We start from the raw sequence: 20,293 nt of genomic DNA, 5'->3' as shown, positions 1-20,293 counted from the left end.
AATCCTAAGTAACAAAATGATGATAAGTTTTGGTCATAAAATGACCATTAGATAATTAGACATTATATAAAATCATATATTAATATGTTAAAACATATAAGTAAATTCAAATAACTTAATTTATAAAATTAAAGATCTTTTTGGACAGAAATTGTTTGAATAAGTGAAAATCGAACAATTATCTGTCCGATTTGCCAAAAATCAATTCAATATCTGAATTTCCTGTATAAGAATTATGTCAAAAATTGAACTGATAGAAATATATATATTATAATATTATTAGAATTTTGTAGACTTTATATACACTCATGACAAGAATTTGAATACGGGTATAGATAATGAATAACGCGCCGCATAGCGATAAGCGACTGAACTATTTTATAATACTTTGTAATAAGCTGCAGATTTTGTTCGGTTTTTGCTGCCAATTTGCCATCAGATTGCGCACTCCAGATCCTGCTCAGTTTTTGCCGACAATCTGATGTCAGTCATGTCAGCAAGCTTTGCTTGATTCTTGCCGGCAATCTGCCAGCTTAATCGGTAATAACAACTCTTGTACCAAATTTGTAGCCTTTTTGCTGACAATAATTTGTAGCAAGCACTTGGCAATATCTGTTAGAACAGACCTGGCTGACTGGGCGATTTTTAGACTTTTTAATTCCTTATACACGACATATTGATTAATTAATATTTATGAGTAGATAATAAATTAAAGAGATTAGCCAAAAAATTTAAGTATCTCCTAATTTTGTTATAAATCTATGCACAAAAATATCCTATTTTATATATACATGAATATAAATTATAAACAAAAATTAAATTTTTTTGCTAATATCCTATAGATATTGCAAAATATAAAATAACTCCTTTTTTCATTGTCCGGAACTTTGTCATAGAAAGTTGCACAGCTAATTTCTCGAGAATTTAAAATATAAGAATGAAAAAGTTTAAACAGTATTATTTATTGAAATTGATTATATTGTATCCACTGCCAATAAAAAAAGAAGAATCATGTTAACAATATATAAAGAAAAGCATTCCCATTTGTACTTTATTATCTTCATATTTATTTGTGTCGTATCTTAAATTCCAAAAATAAAATACAAAATGATCAATATGTCAAAAATAAATTGTTCCCTTCTCATATTTTCACCATATAACCGATAAATATCAATAATAATCATCACAAATCTCACAAAAGTAATGATCAGATTTATTTCGTAAATAGCATACTTTGAGACAATTAATTAATCAATCAATCAAACAGATGTATGCAGTTGTCACGATGTTATGTACATAGATGTATGTATGCGTAGGTGTGCCATAAAAGCAATAGTATGATTCATCTATGTATTTATGAGCTACATATATAATAGTGAAACTTATGAAAAGAATACAGTTTATACACTAAACTCGTGTAATTCGCAAAACTCGTTGAATGTCTCTTGTTTTGTTTTTTTATCGTGTCATTTGTTATTCCGAACGTGAGCGTGTGTGTCTATATGTATAATTAACAATTTTCATTATGTATGTACATACAAAATTGTCTCTCGCTCGATTTCTTATCTTTCTTTCTATCTTCCGTCCGGCACATAAAATCGATCCGTTCCTTTCTCTCTCCCTCTCCCTCGAACTCTTAGCATCTAACTGTAATTAGGTAAAGAATACAAAGCTTAGAAAAAAATGAATTTTGATCGCGCAAACGCTTTCGTTTTTTTTCCTTTGTTTGTATTTTGGAGAAATAATTTTTTTTCTCTTTTTTTTTTTAAATTAATATTAATACCGTCTGTCGCGGGAATCCGAACGTGAACGGCGATCTCGGCTGCGGCTTCGTGTCAATGATCTCCTGCGGGGGCTGCGAGACCTCGACCTAAAAGATTAAAGACAGTTTAGATATAATTTTCTTGAAGTAGGAGGCAAGATTGTTAGAATCCGCTTCTTCGCCCCATTACAAACTGCGCGAATCGCCATGTAATAATCACTATATAAACAATAAGTAATATATTATTATAAAATATTAATAATTGCTTGCTTATTGCTTTAGTTAAAAAGCGATTGGAATTTGTTGAAAATTATATATAGTATCATATATTCTGTTCGAAACGGGACGAAGCGGCGTAATAGAACACAGATATGAAAAATCATCGCAAGACAACTGCAAGAAAATCAGAATTATCTAATTTCTATTTTATCTAGAAAGTGATATATAAAAATTATATATAGTTAGATACAATTAATGAATTAATATAAAATGGCAGTTCACTAAATTGAATGCAAAATCAATCAAAGAAAGTAGAAGATTAACTTTAATAATCAGGTGTGTATATATATATATATATATATATAGCTTTATATTTATAATTAATATTACATACGCCAACTGAATATTTTCTGATTCAACTAAATACAATATTTATTTATAAAAATTCTATTAAAAACAAATCAAAAGTTTCGTTTATTTAGTCGATAACGGCATCAATTCTTTTTTCGAATTAGGTAGAACTTGTCGAAATTATTATTAATAATTATAACAATAAATTTAAAACACTATCTGAATAAATCTATTATCTCTAAAATCTCTAAAACTCTAAAAATAATAGTATATAATTGCGAAAAAAGAAGAAAAAAACAAACAAAAATGAAAAATAGAAATAGATAGAGATAGAGATAAAAAATCTTTGAAAATCGGTGAAATACCAGACAATTGTGAACATGTAGTAGTGGTTGATTGGTTGGTGGGTGGTGGTGGAATGGTGTGTAGTAAGTGATCATTTCGCTTTTTGTGAGTTCGTTCTCAAAGAGTCGAAGGTCGAGAAGATCTCTCGGCTGCAATTTTCGCGCGCTCAGTTGTCATCGTCGCTAAACATATGTCCCTAATTGATGGTCGACGTGTAGGAGTAGTAGCAGTAGTAACAGTAGCGGTAATACTAGTAGTAGCAGTGATGAAACAGAAACGTCGGTATTGAAACGACGACTAGTCGAGAAGACAGTCGTTTGCAGTCGAATGAAGAAACGCGCCGATAGAATTACTGTGTGGAAGATCATTCTTTGTACAGTGCAATGGATTCGTTTAAGATGATGACGGCCGATGGTGATGTTTTTCTCACGATGGCGGACTTTTTGACGTTTAACTCGATGCATATTACCGCCCCCCGGGCTAAAGCTGACACGAAGAGTCGAAGAAGGTGAATCGCACCAACATCCGGTGATCGGTTGGTGGTAGTGGTGGAAGAGTAGTAGTAATAATAGTAGTGGTTATCGAATGGGAGAATCTCGTAGAGCGACGAACGGTTTTCGATTCAAGACGATTTGTTTTAGCGATGCAACGATGTCGAACGGGCAGACAGCAACAAAAGATGGCATTCTCGGTATTGACGGCACTCCGGCAGCACGAAAACTGTTGTTTTGGTTGTTGCGCTGTTGTGTACTATATGCGCGTCGCAACACCACAACGCAGAACCTCGACGGACGACGTGACGTGACATACGACGTATGGGCAGCTTCCTATACTTGGTGACTTGGTGGTGACTGATGGTGACTTGGTTGGTTGGGAAGTTAGTGGGCAGGCGGGCATATCTATATATTTTTTTTGTTTGATTGACGACGATTGCAAGATTGAAAATTTTGTTTTTCGCGTACGAATACGCTTTTTCACGGTGGCTGTAGTAGTAGTAGTAGTAGTAGTAGAAGTAGCAGTAGTAGTGGCGGGGAGACGAACAGAGCTAGGAGCTGATGCTGGTAGAATCTGCAAACGTCAGTTTTAGCAATATAATCATCAACGTTATCATTCTCCTGGCCACTATATCGCGTATTTTTCTTTTTTTTTTCCAAACTTTTATCACTGTCGAAAAAATACTTAACGAATCGAAAACAAAATTGCATATAAATTCTTGCCTTTAGCCGTTATCACCGATTGATTTTTGCCTTCTTTATCTTAGGCTGCCCACTCGAATGCATACGAAAAAAAAGGAGTATCTTTCTGTATGTCATACTAATCAACTCGGATCTATATATCGCCTCCATATACGTCACGTTCTCGTCGCGACGCATCGAGCATATATCGATTCTTTTATTGAGTAAAACTGCGACTTTAATAAAACAAATTAATAAATTGTGTAATAAATCATTAATTATTTGAATCAAAATCCATACTGCAATGCGTGTGCGATGAAAAGTGATAAAAACACGATTGTTCATCCTTTTCGATTAATGTCTTTCCGTATTCAAAGTCCTTTAGTGATATAGATGCATGCAATAGACATATGTATAAACATGTATATGCTACGACAAATACAAGCTTGCGAAATATGTATACCTACTAGTTACTATCTGATTTCTCTCGCCAAATCCATCACATAGATCCTGAAAACTTTCATAAAGCGAGGTACGAAAAATAGTAGAGTAGCGTGAGAAAAAGAATCAATTACCTTGAATAGAGGCTAATCGGCAATCTTTGTGGGCTTCTTGGCCAAGATCTACAAAAGATTTAAAAAAATGTATGTCTGCCAAATATTTGCCGGTAATGGCCTTATGTATTGAGAGATTTTCATTTGGCTTAGTAGCTCCTAAAACTTGCGGTCAATTTTATAATAAGGACAGAAGAAAAAAAAAGCGAGGCGGACCTTTTTTTGCAACAGAGTGGCAGGAGATTAGGAGAAGCGAGAAAATCTTACCTCGGATAACGACCCAGAGATCTCCTACAGGGACTGCGCGATCGGGACCTATAAATTTGTTTAAAAAAACAGAGAGATATATATCATACATAAATCCGATTGTTTGCTGAAGCATATACATGAGGACATTAAAATGAGAAAGAGAGAAATAATGAAAGGAAGAGTAGAAAAAATAAGCGCTAAGTGCTAACTCGAAATAGAGATTTCAATTTCCGTCGTGCTAAGATAAAAGATTGTAAGAGATTTTTTAGAAAATGAATGGTTATATTGAGGTAATATTATTATATATATATATATATATATATATATATATATATATATATATATATATAATTAATATACTCACATTAATAGAAAAAATTTTCGTTATAATTTATTAGCAGCATGAAAAGTTAGTAAAAAAGTTGTTAGAAAATTGATTCAATTAGAAATTTAGATAACAATTATTTAACGAAATTTGTAAGAGAGTACAAACATATTTTATTATATATAATATTCTTCTATTATATTTAAAAATAAATTTAAAGCTTGAACTTAGTTCCATCGTTATGATTGGCTTTTAAATTAGATAGAATTTATAATACATTAACATTTTTAATTTTTTTAAATTCTAAGAACACAGGACATATTTATTTGTGCATAATATTATAATTATAAACAAAATTAAATAAAAATTACTAATATTTGTTACATTTCATGAATCCTTGAAAATAGAATAATTAGGAATTCAATTTATCTCAGTGTCTTCTATCTTAATACATTGGAATTAAAAGTATCTTAATATCTCCTTTTTCGTAAACATGCAATGTGGATTCAGTCGTGCTCTGACTAATCCCTTTCATCATTCTGTCATGCAAACATCTAATTCTGATATATTTTTACGAGACGTATCGCATGGCGTAACTTGAATCGGAATTATCGACTATTTCGAATTGTAAACTTGTAATTATGAATAGAAAAGAAGATTAGCCAGACACACGATGAACAAGAGAGACAAAGAGAAGAAGAGAAAGAAAAAAAAACACGATATATAAATATGAAACGTAAATATGTTTATCAGCATTTCTACACACAGAGACATGAGAAGGGGAAACTATCAAGTCTGTGGTAATGATGTGCAAGGAAGTGTTCATTGAAGAAAAAAAGAAAAAAAAAAGAGAAAAACCTGTGTTTGTTTCTCTGAGCGCATTCCTATTTTTGAGGCAAGAGAGAGATGTTCTTTTCCATCACGAATACCTACGTTGGCGATGGACGCCTCGTCAGTCCCTGTTACAGTTCTAACATATTTCTTGCTGTAAAGTTCGCGATTGTTGCGAAACAGCGCAAGTTTCCTTACCTGGAATATCTAGGACCAGGTCTGCGACCACCACCGCCTCGTCGACTTCTTCCAGAGGACATCTCTACTCTCACTCTTGTGCCACACAAGTGTCTGAAAAACAGAAAATACAATAACATTGTATTTTCAGCTATGTGAAAAACAATTACACCATGCTGAATAATTTTTTTATCCCTTTGAAAAGACAAAAGCTACAAGAGATGATTATATACTACTAATCATATAAAGCAATAATTAAGAGATAAAATTAATACTTAATAATCATTCCATTTATCAAAGCGTTGTATATAATAATATATAATTTATTTCTTAATTATATTTCATTATCAGTAGTCATTGGCTTATATATTATAAAAAAGATTGAATTTATTTATTTTTAAATTATTATTATTAATATATAAAAAATACTAATTTTTAGACTTACACTCCATCTAGTCCTCTCACTGCGTCTTCAGCATCTCGTGGATCCTCAAATTCCACAAATGCGAAACCAGGTGGATTTCTAGCTACCCATACATTTCTCAGTGGACCATATTTACTGAACTTACCCTCCAACTCATGTTTACTAGCACTGCTTCCCAAATTACCAACATAAACCTTGCAGGACAGATCCCATTCACGATAGCGCGACATTTTCTACCTGCAAATTTATTACCAAATAAGTATAACATAATCCTAAAATTCATAACATTGTTAGCATATAATATATATGCGCAATATATTCAAATACAAGACTGCAATATTCAATATAAAACAACTTTCTTCAACAGAAAACCATAATTTAATTTTGTTGAAATTAGATAAATGAGTAATATCATATATAGAATGACAAATTTTTTAAACTTTTCAACTCCTTGTTTGAAATTATTTAATAACAATACATTTTACATTTCATATTAATATAAATAAAACATATAAAAACAAACATAATTATTTAACTTTAAAAAATATATAAATTCCAAAGCAATAATTTTTATAACCCACTGCAGTGATACAAATATTTTTATCACTCTTATTAACATGCAATTATAATAACCAAGTCACACACACACAACATTCGTTGATATATATGTATATGTATATATAATAATAAAAATAATAATAATAATTTATTATATTTATTATATATATATATATATATATATATATATATATATATATATATATATATATATATAATATGAGTCTAAAGTTTATGTTCTAGCATACAGATTAAAATATAACTGGCATAGTGAAAAAAAAACTCATTAACAAATAATGAATTCTCCTATTGTGTTATATTCAACAGGCGCGACAATAATCATTCTAGAAAGATTTCGAAGGATTAAAAACTCTACCATTTCGTTTAATCAATTGAAAGCCGCGTAAATCAAGTCCAAATTAATTATACGGGAATGGAAACCGTTGTATCAACGCCATATTGCACTTCGTCGTCGAGCTTTCGTTACTTTTTTCTTTTATCTTCCTTTACCTTCCCCTTCTCCCCCGCCCCCGTGAGTTACTTAATTTCTCACAGAAATACGTATATCGTTTAAAATTTTGTCATTTTTAAGTAAAGTGCTTAATCTTCCACCCATCTCTCAAGATAGCAGGGTTTTTTTTTTCCCGCCATTTTGGTTCATCGGCCGCGACAACGAAAAGATGCTCGCTCCTTTTCGTCGCCGAAACGACGCTAAGAAAATTTCGTAGGATCCCTACGCACCCGCAATTTCTCCTTTGATGACCAAATGCGCAAACATAACCTAAAAACCGCTACGAATAACAATCTGTCAATTAAATGATCCATACCTTTGAGTTTTAAAGGATTAGCGCGACCAGCTGGTGCAACAATACACGATATGCGCAAAAATGTCGCAAAATGGTGTCTGACGGCTGTCGGACGAGCTACCTAGATCTAACCTGACCTAACTCAACCCCATCTTGACTGTTCTCTTCCATTCGGTGCGTTCTTCATTTTGGGTTGGGTTCAAAAATCTGATCGTCAAGTGAAATAGCACGACGGACCAATCAAGACAGAGAATTCTTTGCTTCTTTTATTCTGATTGGTCAATTACATGTTAAGTCTATTTCGATGAATAGATTTTTGAACACAACCCTAATACGCCGCAGATCGCGAGCACACACATTTGCACGCGGTATTTTCGATTACTTTTATCTCGCAATTTTTTTATAAATTTAATTATTATTGTTATTGTATTAATCATTTAATTTTATTATTATTATTATTGTATGAGAGAGAGAGAGAGAGAGAGAGAGAAACAATGATATAATAAAGTTTTAGAAAAACAAACTTGGAAAGAACATAATTTTAATATAACTAAATTTAAAAAATCTGAATTATACAATTCTATTTTTTATATATATTTTATTCTTTGCTTGTTTTTTTTTAGAGAGATATTTAGTTAAATAATATCCTAGTCACTATCTTAATTTTATACTAATGCTACACAGCTTATATAAGAGATGAAATAAATCTTTGATGTTTGGGGAGCAAACGCAATTACTATAAAATACACCGTCTTCAAAAATTTTTTAAGAATTTTTTTCGTTGCTTTTTGCTTATTTAATTGCAAAATTAGATTAGTTTGTCTAATCAATTTTTTGATACATTATGCTTTAATTATTCATATTATAGGCTATTAGAAAATCCTACAACTAATGGACCAATCTTTTATAATCTATCTTTTCCAGTTGTACCAAAGGTCGCAGCTGTTCAGCGAATATCCTCATGTCCTCTGCTATGGCGTCTTGTCCACTGGGAGCTAATACACTCAGCTCCACCAAGTAACTTTGTGATATCATCTCTGGTACACCTTCCGGCACTTTGCCTTGATTTACTTTGAAGATCTTCGATACGGTAATTTTCATTCGACCTTTACGGAACATATAACCACGAGTAACATATTCGAAATCTAGTTTGCAGCCTAGCTCGGTAAGAAATTCTACCACAGTGTTGTTAGTGGCGATATCAATGCTACTGCGTACGACTGTCGGTCGAGATTTATCACCTAATTCAGGTTGGCCAATGTATCGCAATTGCCATGGCATGTCTGAGTGAATTGGGTCTAGAGCACGTCGCACTCGCAATAGCAGTGGTTGTTCTTGCGGTGAACCTCTAACAATCAAATAAACTCTTACAAAAAGCTCTTTAAAACAAATTAATGTATAATTATTCTCACAACTATACTATCTTATTTTGTTAGAATAAGATTAGAGAGAGAGAGAGAGAGAGAGAGAGAGAGAGAGAGAGAGGGAGGGAAAGAATAGAAGAGAAGAAAAGGACGATTATACCTTCGAATGCTAAAACACATCTCATGGTCATAGAAAGGTTCTGGTCCAGTGTCTACATTATCGCACAAACCACGAAGTCTATGCAATAATACCTCTACTGAAGTATCCAATACTGATCCCTGCAGCAGATATTCTTGGTTGGGGATAATGTTGGATTTTAGAGCTGAGCTCAAACTGTCCATGGCAGTGCTGATTGGAGCAGTCATGTTGGCTTGTGTGAATTTCCACAAGAAACAATAACTCTTAGAGGATAAACTGTTTTTGACAAAATAAGATATACGTGTAATAAAGAGCCCTTGCTATAAGTGAGATTTTTAATAATATTCATAATATTTCTTATATATGTTTTTTTGCATAAACACCCACCTTTTTTTTATATATTATTTACAATACAATTAAGTTTTTAACACAATTCAAATATAATTCTTTTCGTTGAAGATGTGTTTCCAATATTTTTCGTCTAACCTTAGTAAATCTTTTTTTTGCTTCTAATTTTTAAATTTGTTTTTTATTTAGACACATAATACGATCTTCTCTCTACAAATTCTACATTTTTTATCACTACTTCATATTTGCCACTCAACCATGCATATGAACTATAATATGGAGACAATGGAGATCAAAATATCCACTGACATCTGACATCCACAATCCACACGTTTGTAATGAGCAGTAATGAGATTTGGAAATGAGTAAGGTAAGGTTGAGTTAACTTAGATTTATATATATATAGACCTGGATTAAGTTTAATTGGATTTATTTATATTAAAAATAATATTAAAAAATTTATACTTTTTTTCAATTGTTTGTAATAAAAAATAGAATATAACAATTAAATAAAATATCAGATATTAAATACTTTTAATTAAATTTATTATTTTAATGAAATTATTGCAAAAGGGAAAATTATATTCTTATCTTAAATAAGATTTATTTTTATGTACTGTATTTTTATTATTTTATTTCAATTTGATACATTTTCTATAAGATTTTAAATTACATATGTTAGGTATTTTATGTTAGTTCTTAAAGTAAATTTATTCTGGTAATTAGCATGTTCCTATATGCTATCCAGAAAGAAAAATAATTCTTTGATATATACAAAAAATTATTAATTAAATTCACAGTCTTTATAATTACAATAATATTTTTAACAATTGCACATATTGCAAGAGCTTGAAGAGCCCTATAAGATACAAACATATAATAAAAAAATACAAGATCTTGCTTATCCCTCTCAATAAATTTAATTCAGAGATTTTTTCATTGGCACGATCCTAGTCCTCATTAAAATGAAGTTTAATGATGATGAATTGATTAAAAAACGATTTGTATAAGAATTGACAATCTCTTCTGATAGAGATTTATTATCACTGTGTCAGAAGCAAGAAGTTTCACAAAACTAACTACTCTGTTAGATTCGTCAGCATTTAATAATAGCAATTATTATTGCATTTGTTGAAATGCTTCTGAATTTTGGATTATATACTTGATATATTTTGCCACTGCTATAAAATATCACCTAGGGATGCGCTCTATAGTCGCAGATTATAACAAAGTATTATCGCAATTACATCGCAAATATCGAGCGACACTAAACTAATTATGGAAAATTCGACAGTCTCTTGTATTTTTCAAATCTTATCCCTGTTCTTTTTCCAGCTGCACTTTCTACACGCTTATTTGCAAATCTATAATTCTATCTTTCTACATTATTTCCATCACTATTGTTCGCTTCACTTTAAACGCCGAAAGCGTGAGAGAGCGTAGCTAAAAAGAACGGACTCCCATTACTGATCGACGTGCAATTATGTAATACCTATAGATTGCCTATCACCTCGAAAATTTATTCCTAGCTAGGATAAATGCCGCTAATACGCTCGTAGAAAAGCAAATACGGGCTAGCAAGCAACACCTGCGTCAGGGACACACTCTCGACAATAATGTCGGACGTATATAACCATTGATCCGTTTTATTTCCGCGTCTAAAGCAAACAAAGTGACCAGAATCCACGGGGCCACGATGTTCGATTACCGCGCATAACCGATATTTATGTTTACCCTGTATCGTCGTAAAACCGCTATCGAGAAACTTCACCGCATCACCCTATAAATATAAAGATTTTAAATTAATTAGATTGTGTATCTCAATAGAAATTTATGCTAGAGATTATACTTATAAATTATATACATATAACTACAATTTTTATGGTAAATTCCAAATTATAAATGTTAATTAATTGTTTAAATTAATAAATTATATGTATTAATTTGTAATTTGATAAACTAAATGTCTTACAGTTATAATATATAAAATTAATTATTTTATAATTTCAAATTTTTTGGTTATAATAAATTCAATGAAATATTTTTATTTAATTTATTATATATGGTATTCAACTGAAACATAGATTGGGATATTTTTAAAACAATGACAGTTCACATTTCACACACACACACACACAAAGACACAAAATTGTGACATAGCTAATAGATTATAAAACTCACCCGCACGCTTCTCTTTTTCGTCTCTGTATAAGTATAAGGATCTAGCACCAGAAGTTCGGGAAACGTAATCTGATCGTCCCTTTTAATTAGCACGCCCGAAGAGCTCCACGTAGTCCTCGGGATGTGCAAGCATAAGCATTTGGGCAATTTCCCAAGAGTGAGGGTCTTGACGGCGGCACAACGCAACGAGCATCCGTCGCATTGTACGTCACGTACCATCTCGTTATCCACAAAACGCGACAGCAGCCACTCCAGAGTATGGTGTTGCGGCATGAACGAGGTGAGCGGCGGTAACGGTAATGATAAAGTCTCGAGCTTGTCATAACGTACCGAAGACTACAAAAAAAAAATCAGATTGATATTAAAATCTAGTATATATTATTGAAACATGTTTGATTCGATAATTGAAATTTGAAGGAAAAATTGTGTACAAAGAAAATTATTTTCAAGAGAAATTAGTTACATGAGAAAAATTGGTATTATCTTTTACTTTTGTGTTAATTACCTTCCAGGAACAGCCGCTACACTGAACTTGGCTGGTGATCAGACCTGAGAACGGATGCATCTCTACCGAGACCAATGGAATGTTGACAAAGGGCATGGTGCATAGAGACCTCCATGACCTGAAGGGACTCTTACAATCGCCATTGTTTTGAGCACTTCGCGATAGCAATTCCGAGGATCTGGCGAGGATCATACCGGGTCTGCACCCGATGCTCGGAGACATGCTGGATATGGACGAAGTCGAGGTCATCATTTGATTATTGCAATTCTTGTCGAAGCCTTTTGCAGTATCAATGCCGTTTTTCACTGATGCAATGTCATTGCATGATGCACTTCTGAGATTTAGAATCTGAGACTCAAGATTATCAGCCACTCCTTTCATATTTAACTCCATATTCGCACTTGGCGGCAGCGCGTCGGACAAACAGCCTTTCTGAAAGCGCAACAGTTAATGAATAATCGTCGAATCATGTAAGAGCTAATTTTTTATCAATTAATTATAAAAATCTTGGAAGAATACATAAAATATTTTTTTTTCACTTTTTTGTGACTTTAACTAATTCGATCATTGTTGGATATATTATGTTGCAGATAATTTTATGCTGGAATGATTTTTAAACATTCAGCAGATTCACATACTCTATTTGTAGGTTGCATTTCAGTATCTAATGCACTAAGAACTACATGGAATAGCTCGTGAGCATCTTGATGACCAGGCCCGAAATTCCACAGCGAACCAACGGAAGAAATGATTTCAATAGGTGTCACATCACCATACATGTCGTCAGCAAAACCATTAATTTCTGTAAGATAGATATAAATTAGTACAAAAAGTGTAAAAAGATATATATATAAAGTATAAAGAAGTAAGAGTATATATGAATAATTTCTTCAAAAATTTGATATGTGAAAGATGCTTTAATATTAAAAATTTTGAAGCTGTCACAAAATAAAAATAGTTTTAAAAACACTAGAAGAATTTGAAATAGAGAATTTAATTTAGGGACTGAACATTATAATTTTAATATCTGATCAAAATCTCATACTCTTGAGGACAGAGAGTAGTGTATCAGCAAAGTTTCTGTTCTTCTCCTGCTGTCTTTGAAGCCAGAGAATAAATGTAGGACAAGCAGCAAGTGCTTGCAAGAGAGAATTCAGGAAACATGTATATCCCAAATTATTGATTCCGATAACTTGGCCTAGAGAAAACACAAATAAATTTGTAAATATCAGAGAATGATGTCTCTAAAATATAATATAAAATTAATTATAAAAAGTATCAAAAAACTGAAGATGCAAAATTAAAGAGCTACAACAATCAAATATAAAAACAAGATTAATAAATTCGGTATAAGATCCAGAAAGAAAAATTTTAACTTTACTGTATTTCTAACACTGACAGCTGCAATCATTGATAATGCGTCCCTATTATTATTCTCATAATAGCTTTGCTGCTGAAAATGGAAAACAATAAAAAAAAAACTAGAGAATATGATAAAGAAACTTCTCAATCTTGTTTAACAGACAGTTATACTCCGCTTGACAGAGTTGGAGTTAAAGCCTGGGCATTACCTTTTTTTCTGGGTTTCGGTGACGGGCCCCACAAGACAAATAAGCCGACGGCGATGGCGAAGCCAACGCCAGCAAACATTGCGATTCTCTCTACGTCCATTATACGTATTATATCACTTTCCAGACAGAGAGTTTTTCGGACGGAGCGGTTGTTCTAACCTACGTACACTACAACTCGCGTAATTCTCTCTTCCGCTATTTGTTCGAGCATGCTTTTGGATGAATAAACACTATCCGGGATACTGACGATAAATACTCGCGTGGACGAAATTTAACTTCGACGACGAATTTTCGTGACGTTACTTCTTCACGAGATGCGCCACTCGAATATATACATACGCGAATGATTAAACGCGAGCGATTTGTAAGGTATCCTCGAATGACAAATAGAGGAAAATGAATAAGAAGAAATAGAAGAAAGATGAAAGAAGATATTAATTAATTTCGGAAAGAGTGGACGCGCGTTTTTCATTCAATGTCATGCGACAGAATCCAAAATATATGCAAATACGATTAATGTAAAAGAAGACAATTAATTTTGGCGCATACAATACACAGAATAGAAGAAGTTAATGGAAAATTTAATTTAACTGGATTTAAACCAGCGAACAAGTGTTTCTGTAGTTTTATCTTATACCGTGTGTATGTACCATTTAATTGTGTGGATTTTGTATATATGACATATGACCTGAAGTGATATAAAAGTGAATATGGCTTCTGAAAACTTATCCGTGCTCTAGCGCCCTCTTCAGAAATATCAGAGAAGTACTGTATTTAAAATAAGCATAGTGTGATCGCGCACGGATTTGTAAGGACGCAAATTCGAAAAATAGAATTCTATGAGAAAAAAAGAAGGAAGAGACAAAACAATATAGAAAGATATATAACTATTTACGAAATATTAAGGTAATTGCTAATTGTATGAAAAATTGATAGAGAATTGTAGATTATATATTCTTCTTATGCATATATATCATGTCGCACTTTACACTTGCATCATTCTCAATCTCGCATATATATATATATATATATTTTTTTTTTTTTTTGAAAAAGGGAGAATTTGATTGGAGTTAGGAAAGTAATATATCGTTCTTTAATATCTTTCACATGCGTTGTTCATTAATAAAAATGTCATGCGATAAAATAAAAAGTATGCAAAAAAAAAAAAATACGTTAATACAAAATGATACAACTAAAGTGCAAACGAAATAGAAACAGCTGATAGGAAAATTAATTTAGGTGGATTTAAACCAGCGATTAGTGTTTTTGTATTAGTTCTGTTCTATTCTACGTATACCATTTATACCCGTATTCATAGTCCTTCCTTATTTTAAGGACGGAGGAAGCCTCCATGAAGGATTCCTTGAATCTGCAAGGCCACCTTGTTTCATAGATGGACCTCGCGAGTCTCCCTTTCAGAAGAAAGGAATATTTTAGGGATTTTTAGTGACCGACTGGAGGCAGCACCGTTTTATGCTGCCTGCAACTAATTTCATATAATACATATGAAAACTTTTTCGTATCTTCAAAAAATTCCACGGGATTTTCCCAATCGCGAATGTATCTTTTCGGAATCCGCCACAGAATTCGATTCTCTGGATTTTCGTCTTCAAATCCATCGTCAGAATCATTTAAAAATTCATTGTCCATTATCCCTTTTTCCTTTATACACTTTCAGTTTGAGAGCGCGACAACAAATAACCACAAAACCACAAATGTAACGAAACTAACTTTTGGAGGTTATATTTGGTTATATTCTGCGTATCGTCTGCTAAAAAGGTCGCAACACTCCTCAAGGAAGCTCGTGATCTTCCTTGAGATAAGGGAGCCAATAAGATTCCTTGTTCGGTCAAGGAAAGTTTATGAAACGTGGAACGAGGAACAAGGAATCCTTATTCCTCAAGGACGGATTATGAATACGGGTATTAGTTGTATCGATCACATTCGATTATATGTGACCTGAAGTGTGATACAAAAATAAATATGGCTTGAAACTTGTCCGTGCGCTAACGCCCTCTTCAGAGATACCAGAGAAGTAAGTGTATTTAAAATAAGCATAGTGTGATCGCGCATGGATTTGTAAGGACGCAAATTAGAAAAATAGAATTCTATGAGAAAAAGAGAAGGAAGAGACAAAACAATATAGAAAGATATATAACTATTTACGAAATATTAAGGTAATTGCTAATTGTATGAAAAATTGATGGGAAATTGCAGATTATATAGTTTTCTTATGCATATATATCATGTCGCACTTTACATTTATATATATATATATATATTTTTTTTTTTTTGAAAAAGGGAGAATTTGATTGGAGTTAGGAAAGTAATATATCGTTCTTTAATATCTTTCACATGCGTTGTTCATTAATAAAAATGTCATGCGATAAAATCAAAAGTATGCAAAAAAAAAAAAAAATACGTTAATACAAAATGATACAACTAAAGTGCAAACGAAATAGAAACAGCTGATAGGAAAATTAATTTAGATGGATTTAAAGCAGCGATTAGTGTTTTTGTATTAGTTCTGTTCTATTCTACGTATACCATTTAGTTGTATCGATCACATTCGATTATATGTGACCTGAAGTGTGATACAAAAATAAATATGGCTTGAAACTTGTCCGTGCGCTAGCGCCCTCTCCAGAAATATCAGAGAAGTAAGTGTATTTAAAATAAGCATAGTGTGATCGCGCACGGATTTGTAAGGACGCAAATTCGAAAAATAGAATTCTATGAGAAAAAGAGAAGGAAGAGACGAAAAAATGTAGAAAGATAGATAACTATTTACGAAATATTAAGATAATTGCTAATTGTATGAAAAATTGATGGAGAATTGTAGATTATATATTCTTCTTATGCATATATATCATGTTGCATTTTATACTTGTATCATTCTCAATCTCACATACATGCTTTTGAAAAAGAGAGGAATTGATTCGAGTCAGGAATATGGGAAAGTAATATCGTTTTTTTAATATCTTTTACAATCATTAACTTGCCGAATATTATTACTTTGTATACAAAAATTTACTTATGTATATCTGGTAAAGTTTTTTACAATATTACTTCTGAAAGGTATAATAGAGAAAGAGAAAGAGAGAGAGAGAGAGAGAATGGATAGAGATATTTTGTTAATTTATTTCGATTATATCCGAGATCGACATATCGAAATCTAATATTTGATTTACATGTGATAGGATTGTACAGTGCAGAGAAAGATGACACGTGCCAAAGTGCATTGCTGACGAGTGCATCCGGTCTTCAACGCCTACGCATGCACATTAATACATCGGCACATATCGATGACGACGAGGAAGGAAGGAAGGAAGGTCGTGCGATTCACCTGTCTTCCCTGAAGAAAAAAATAGGTCGACGAGGAAATAGCATCTCTCGACGATGACTGTATTTGACGTCATTCGCACCGCAGGAAATACACTTATAATACACCTATACCCTCACATCGTGAGACCCGATTGCACTAGAAACATTTTTAATTTTTATAACGAGAATTATATTCAATCACAAAATATGTCTGTAAAACTCATCAGTCTGTAACAGAGGATGAGAGAGATAAAACAAAACGTTTATATATGAACTTTTTTTTATTATTTCTGGCGTATTAAATTCGTTTCTTGAAGATTGTATTCGCATTTTACGAGACGTACAATCATATGTACTAGTCGAGGTATCTTAGCTTTTTATACTTCAGTAATGAGTCGATATTGATAAAATAATTGGAAAGGGACAGTAGTAGAAAAAAGAATAATTTCAAAATCTCTTATAAATATAAGAAATAAAAACTGCTATGGAAAAGAGAGATGGGCCAAAGCTCGGCTTAATAAGAGCAATCTAAACGGTGACTGCTATATTGTCGCTGGGAAACGAAAATAGCTGCTGTCAGCCTCAGAAGCAAATCGTAATGGCGAGGGAGCGAGAGGGAGCGACGATGGCCGATGGAGAACTAAGGTGGCATGGTGCACGACGACGACGACGACGAAGAAGGTGGGATCAAGAGGAGCGACGAAGAAGCATCGAATGAGGGTGTTGCGTGAGATCTGGAATGAAGAACCCGGCCGAACGGACTTATTTCGCCTTACGTAATTCTTCTGCTTCTTCTTCTTCTTCGAGCTTCAAAGCCTCGAGTCTCTAAATTCGCCCCGCTGCGCGTTATTATGGCATCGCACGAAAGAGAGAGAGATTGAAAACTTGACGCAGTGAAAATACATATAATCATACATAAAACTCGATGACTCACAATAAAAATAAGCATCGAAAATAGAATTCTCGAGAGAAATAAAAATAATGATTTGTAAAATGATATCTGTTGATTCGTGTGTTGAATTATTGGGACATTTTTTGCGGTTCAACTATAAAGACTCATTTTTACGAAAATAAGAGTCAAGAAAGAATGTTAAGGAAATAAATGAAATAATTATTGATTCGAATGTTTCGATTAGGCATTGTCTCTTTACATTAAACTTAATCAATTGTGTCGATAAAATTTATTTCATAATCTATTTGAAAATTTTGCAAACGCTAACGTCTTTTCGCCACATCGATAATTGAGACGATAATCGAGACAGCAATACAATTTTATTCGTATGTAATGTAATACAATGTAATTTAATCGTGTGACTTATCTCGCTCACATGCCAACAAAACTCACCCGCATAGTCGCATTCATTGAGTCGTCATCTCCCGACGGGATTAATTATCGCATTTTCGAGGATCTCGTCCAAATATCTTCTCTCGAATTAGATCCCGGTGTCGGCTGAATTAGCGAATATACATACACGCAAATTACACAACATTATAACTTGTAATTATTATCGTGACAGGGATGCAGGCGACACATGCCAAAAGGCGCGTTTCTCGAAGAAGGAAAAGCGTCGAGGTTCGTCGTTCGTGACGGCCAATTAATAACATCAATTGGCGATACAGCCGCGAATTTCTCTCAACTTAATTTCCGGTCAGGTGTGTCCTGAAAGAGAAAGGTAAAGTAAATGAAGGAATTAATCTATGCGGTTTCGGTGAACTTGCACTTGATGTTGCGAATGTCCTCGAATGCATTTCTCTTTCGATTTCTACGAGAGAAAAATATTATTGGCACACCGTATCTCATATCTTCTTGTTATTATACAATGAAAAGAGAGATTAATATTAATATTAATTTTACTTATATCTTGAATCTGAAGATTATTTCTATATAATTATATATATTATATATTAATAGATTTATCCTGTATAATTACAAATGGATTCTCATTTCGCTGTCAAAGCAGTAACAATCTCGCTGCAAAGTCTACAGGGTGGAAAATAATTATTTGTTAGATGTCCAGAGAAAAATACAACGTGTGTGGGAAGCCCAATTCTTTATTTAACGCAAGCTTACGTGTCAGTGATCGGTATAGCCTCTCTCCTAACTGTCCTTAATCTTTTGGGATAGAATCTTGATAAATTTTGAAACATATTAATATCCTATCCTAATAAATTAAGGGCTGTAAAAGATACTGGGAAGGACATATTAACTACTAACACGTATAAGCTTGTGTTACCATAAATAAAGTATTGGATTTCCCACACGCGTTCCATTTTTCTCTGGACCTCTATCAAATAATTATTTTCCACCCCGTATTTGTCACTTTGTTCGAGCGATAAATTCACGTTTGCAAGATATCTCTCAGCAGGACTTTTTTTGATGGAAATCGCTCATATTCACTCGTTCTCGCGTCGAATCTGCGAGTATCAGCGACCGCGAAATTTCTCTTCTCAAAATTCCTTTTTGCGTCACAGGCGGCCTTGCTTTTCGATCACCGTGAACGGCTAGGCGCCCGTTCACCGCAGGACCATCCCTCATCCGGTGCCGTCGTCGCATCAGTGTCTCGACGTCGATGTGATCGTTCCTGGCGCGAGATAGAGACCAGGAGCACAGAACAACAGGCGCGGAACTTGGCATCGAAATGGAATACCGGCGGTATACCCGAGTACATCCTATTCGCCGTCGTCGCCGTGGCATCGGCTCCGGGAGATGACACGGATATCGCGGATGGTGTTGCGTTTCACGGAGTCGATGAATAATGTTAGTCAAGAGAGAGAGAGAGAGTATATATATGAGAATACAATTTTTATATATTAATATATATATATATATATATGACTTCTAATAAAAAAGCTAACATTTTCGTTTTTTTTTGGCTAAAATATTTAGGAATGGAAAGGTAAGAAAGGATTAAACTTTGTGCGTTAATCATCGTAATTTGGACATCGAATATTGCTTGCTTTTGTAGTTCTCCGAGTAAATGTGGGTGTTTAAGGACACGGCATGGTACAACAATTTCTAATATTTTCCCAAGTTTGTTTCACGTTTATTAAATCGAGCCGCATCGTAAACTGTCGGACGCGCTCT

The 20,293-nt window shown here is 33.2% G+C and overlaps 3 protein-coding genes and 1 long non-coding RNA gene across 8 annotated transcripts; all 4 read right to left on the bottom strand.

Annotated features, from left to right (window-relative positions):
• Positions 1–1,059: 1,059 nt before the first annotated feature.
• Positions 1,060–7,926, bottom strand: LOC138933997 (RNA-binding protein 1-like). Of its 5 annotated transcripts, XM_070297345.1 has the most exons (7): positions 7,798–7,923; positions 6,434–6,649; positions 6,010–6,102; positions 4,674–4,721; positions 4,428–4,475; positions 1,784–1,870; positions 1,060–1,647 (listed from the first exon to the last, which is right to left on the bottom strand). In XM_070297345.1, the coding sequence occupies exons 2-7, from the start codon at positions 6,640–6,642 to the stop codon at positions 1,644–1,646; spliced, it is 489 nt and encodes a 162-aa protein (XP_070153446.1). In that variant the 5' UTR covers positions 6,643–6,649; positions 7,798–7,923; the 3' UTR covers positions 1,060–1,643. The 5 variants fall into 5 exon arrangements, 2 of the variants coding, with proteins under 2 accessions (XP_070153446.1, XP_070153447.1); XR_011447075.1 differs by lacking the exons at positions 1,060–1,647; positions 4,428–4,475 and adding an exon at positions 2,698–3,745 and having other exon boundaries at positions 1,781–1,870; positions 7,798–7,926; XR_011447076.1 differs by lacking the exons at positions 1,060–1,647; positions 4,428–4,475 and adding an exon at positions 3,147–3,745 and having other exon boundaries at positions 1,781–1,870; positions 7,798–7,926.
• Positions 7,927–8,395: 469 nt separating this feature from the next.
• Med18 (mediator complex subunit 18) lies at positions 8,396–9,960 on the bottom strand. The gene is made up of 3 exons (XM_070297364.1): positions 9,667–9,960; positions 9,301–9,555; positions 8,396–9,124 (listed from the first exon to the last, which is right to left on the bottom strand). The coding sequence occupies exons 2-3, from the start codon at positions 9,504–9,506 to the stop codon at positions 8,665–8,667; spliced, it is 666 nt and encodes a 221-aa protein (XP_070153465.1). The 5' UTR covers positions 9,507–9,555; positions 9,667–9,960; the 3' UTR covers positions 8,396–8,664.
• Positions 9,961–10,286: 326 nt separating this feature from the next.
• On the bottom strand, positions 10,287–14,824 carry Usp30 (ubiquitin specific protease 30). Its single transcript, XM_070297627.1, has 6 exons — positions 13,885–14,824; positions 13,359–13,511; positions 12,952–13,115; positions 12,314–12,745; positions 11,809–12,144; positions 10,287–11,407 (listed from the first exon to the last, which is right to left on the bottom strand). The coding sequence occupies exons 1-6, from the start codon at positions 13,982–13,984 to the stop codon at positions 11,153–11,155; spliced, it is 1,440 nt and encodes a 479-aa protein (XP_070153728.1). The 5' UTR covers positions 13,985–14,824; the 3' UTR covers positions 10,287–11,152.
• Positions 14,825–19,155: 4,331 nt separating this feature from the next.
• LOC138934006 (uncharacterized) lies at positions 19,156–19,870 on the bottom strand. The gene is made up of 3 exons (XR_011447078.1): positions 19,443–19,870; positions 19,280–19,370; positions 19,156–19,189 (listed from the first exon to the last, which is right to left on the bottom strand). It is a non-coding gene; the product is annotated as an uncharacterized lncRNA (long non-coding RNA).
• Positions 19,871–20,293: the final 423 nt, after the last annotated feature.

This window comes from Polyergus mexicanus, unplaced genomic scaffold (genome assembly GCF_030449975.1).
Source record: "Polyergus mexicanus isolate NDT 795.1 unplaced genomic scaffold, iyPolMexi1.0 SCAF_6, whole genome shotgun sequence".
In the NCBI taxonomy this organism is placed as follows: Eukaryota; Metazoa; Arthropoda; class Insecta; order Hymenoptera; family Formicidae; genus Polyergus; species Polyergus mexicanus.
Note: the sequence above shows the minus strand (reverse complement) of the source record. Positions and strands in the feature narration are given on the sequence as shown.

Coding starts and splice junctions, on each gene's coding strand:
- LOC138933997 (XM_070297345.1), bottom strand. CDS start 6,642: ATGTCGCGCTATCGTGAATGGGATCTGTCCTGCAAGGTTTATGTTGGT. Junction 6,103..6,433: donor GTGAGAGGACTAGATGGAGT/GTAAGTCTAAAA, acceptor TCTGTTTTTCAG/ACACTTGTGTGGCACAAGAG. Junction 4,476..4,673: donor TCTCTGGGTCGTTATCCGAG/GTAAGATTTTCT, acceptor AATCTTTTGTAG/ATCTTGGCCAAGAAGCCCAC.
- Usp30 (XM_070297627.1), bottom strand. CDS start 13,984: ATGGACGTAGAGAGAATCGCAATGTTTGCTGGCGTTGGCTTCGCCATC. Junction 13,116..13,358: donor ACTACTCTCTGTCCTCAAGA/GTATGAGATTTT, acceptor TCTATCTTACAG/AAATTAATGGTTTTGCTGAC. Junction 11,408..11,808: donor CGAAAAAGAGAAGCGTGCGG/GTGAGTTTTATA, acceptor TTATATTTATAG/GGTGATGCGGTGAAGTTTCT.
- Med18 (XM_070297364.1), bottom strand. CDS start 9,506: ATGACTGCTCCAATCAGCACTGCCATGGACAGTTTGAGCTCAGCTCTA. Junction 9,125..9,300: donor ATGTGTTTTAGCATTCGAAG/GTATAATCGTCC, acceptor TTTGATTGTTAG/AGGTTCACCGCAAGAACAAC.